Source organism: Myotis brandtii, unplaced genomic scaffold, assembly GCF_000412655.1.
Source record: "Myotis brandtii unplaced genomic scaffold, ASM41265v1 scaffold25598, whole genome shotgun sequence".
Taxonomy (NCBI): Eukaryota; Metazoa; Chordata; class Mammalia; order Chiroptera; family Vespertilionidae; genus Myotis; species Myotis brandtii.
The window spans coordinates 3,747-5,112 of NW_005359715.1; the positions used below are offsets into that span (position 1 = coordinate 3,747).

Below are 1,366 nucleotides of genomic sequence, written 5' to 3' on the forward strand. Positions count from 1 at the left end.
TTGGCTGGGAGACCTGGGGAGACACTGGGACATGGGACCCATGAGAGGCCCCGTTACCAGGGGAGGATAAGCAGGGTCGTTACCACTGTCTGTGTGTCTCCCGCTGTGTGTCCTCCACCCAGGCCCTCTGTCTCCAACTCCCACCCAGGCCCAGACACCATCAGGGCAGCCCTGTCCTGTCAGAGTGAATCTGCTCTGTGCCTCCCCCTGCAGAGCGGCCTGAGGCGGGAGGAGGAGGCAGCTGGGGAGCTGAGATCTGGGACCTGGGCTGAACCTGCTCAGGGCTTGGTCTGCAGTCCTCGGGGCTGGAGGAGAGGGTGACACAGGAGGTTTCTGTCCCACTTCCCCATCCGCCTGTGTCACTGTGTGTTCCAGCACTGTAGTCCCACACCGCACAGTAATAATCGGCCTCGTCCTGGGCCTGGGCCCCGCTGATGGTCAGGGTGTCTGTGTCCCCTGAGTCAGAGCCAGAGAATCGTTCAGGGATCTTTGAGGTCCTGTTTTCGTCACTATCAACGACCAACACGGGGGCCTGGCCGGGCTTCTGCTGGTACCAGCTTGCATAAGATTCTCTTACGAGATCTCCCTGGCAGGTGATCCTGGCCTTCTGTCCCGGGGCCACAGACACTGCTGGGGGCTGATTCACTACAGAAGAGGCCACAGGACCTGGAAGAAAGGAGAGGAGAGGTGAGTGTGGGCATGAGGCTCTCAGTCCCAGAGGCCCACACCCCGCAGCGTCCCCTGGGCTGAGCTGAAGGTCATGGCCAGGCTGCTCCCTGGTTTCTGGGCCTGAGCCTGGGGGCAGCACCTGTGCAGAGTGTGAGGAGGGGGAGCAGGAGGGTCCAGGCCATGGTGAGGCTGCCAGGCTCTGCTCTGAGCCCTCAGCTGGGGTGTGGTCTTCAAGGCTCTTCACTCCTGGGTGGGCGGGGCCTCATGCAAATCCACTTCCTTCCTCCTGGGCCTCAGGGCTGTCTCCCTGCTGAGCAGCAAAGTGCTCAGTGGAGGAGGCTGTGCCAGGGCTCCATGCACAGGCCTGAGCCAGGGTCCCTAGCGCCCTGTGGTTTCCAGTTAGAAAGGTCTGTCCTGCTGGTGTGGCCAGTGGATGCGCATTGACCCATGAACCAGGGATTCCTGGTTCAATTACAAGTCAGGGACCATGCCTGGTTTGGCGGCTGGATCCCCAGTAGGAGGGTGCTAGAGGCTGTTAATCAGGGATTCTCTCCTCATTGACTTTTCTATCTCCCTCTCCCTACTTTGTCTGAAATAAATAAAAACATATTTTTTTTTAAAAAGAGATAGTTCTGGCCCTGACCCAGCACACTGGCCTCCTCTCTGGGCATGTGGACAACCCTCAGGCCTCCTCTCT

General features: G+C 59.5%; 1 gene segment (V, D, J or C); it reads right to left on the bottom strand.

Annotated features, from left to right (window-relative positions):
* Window positions 1-160: 160 nt before the first annotated feature.
* On the bottom strand, window positions 161-867 carry LOC102244332. The segment is given in 2 exon segments: window positions 161-666; window positions 809-867. Coding segments are annotated over 2 exon segments (549 nt in total).
* Between the last annotated feature and the right edge of the window lie 499 nt (window positions 868-1,366).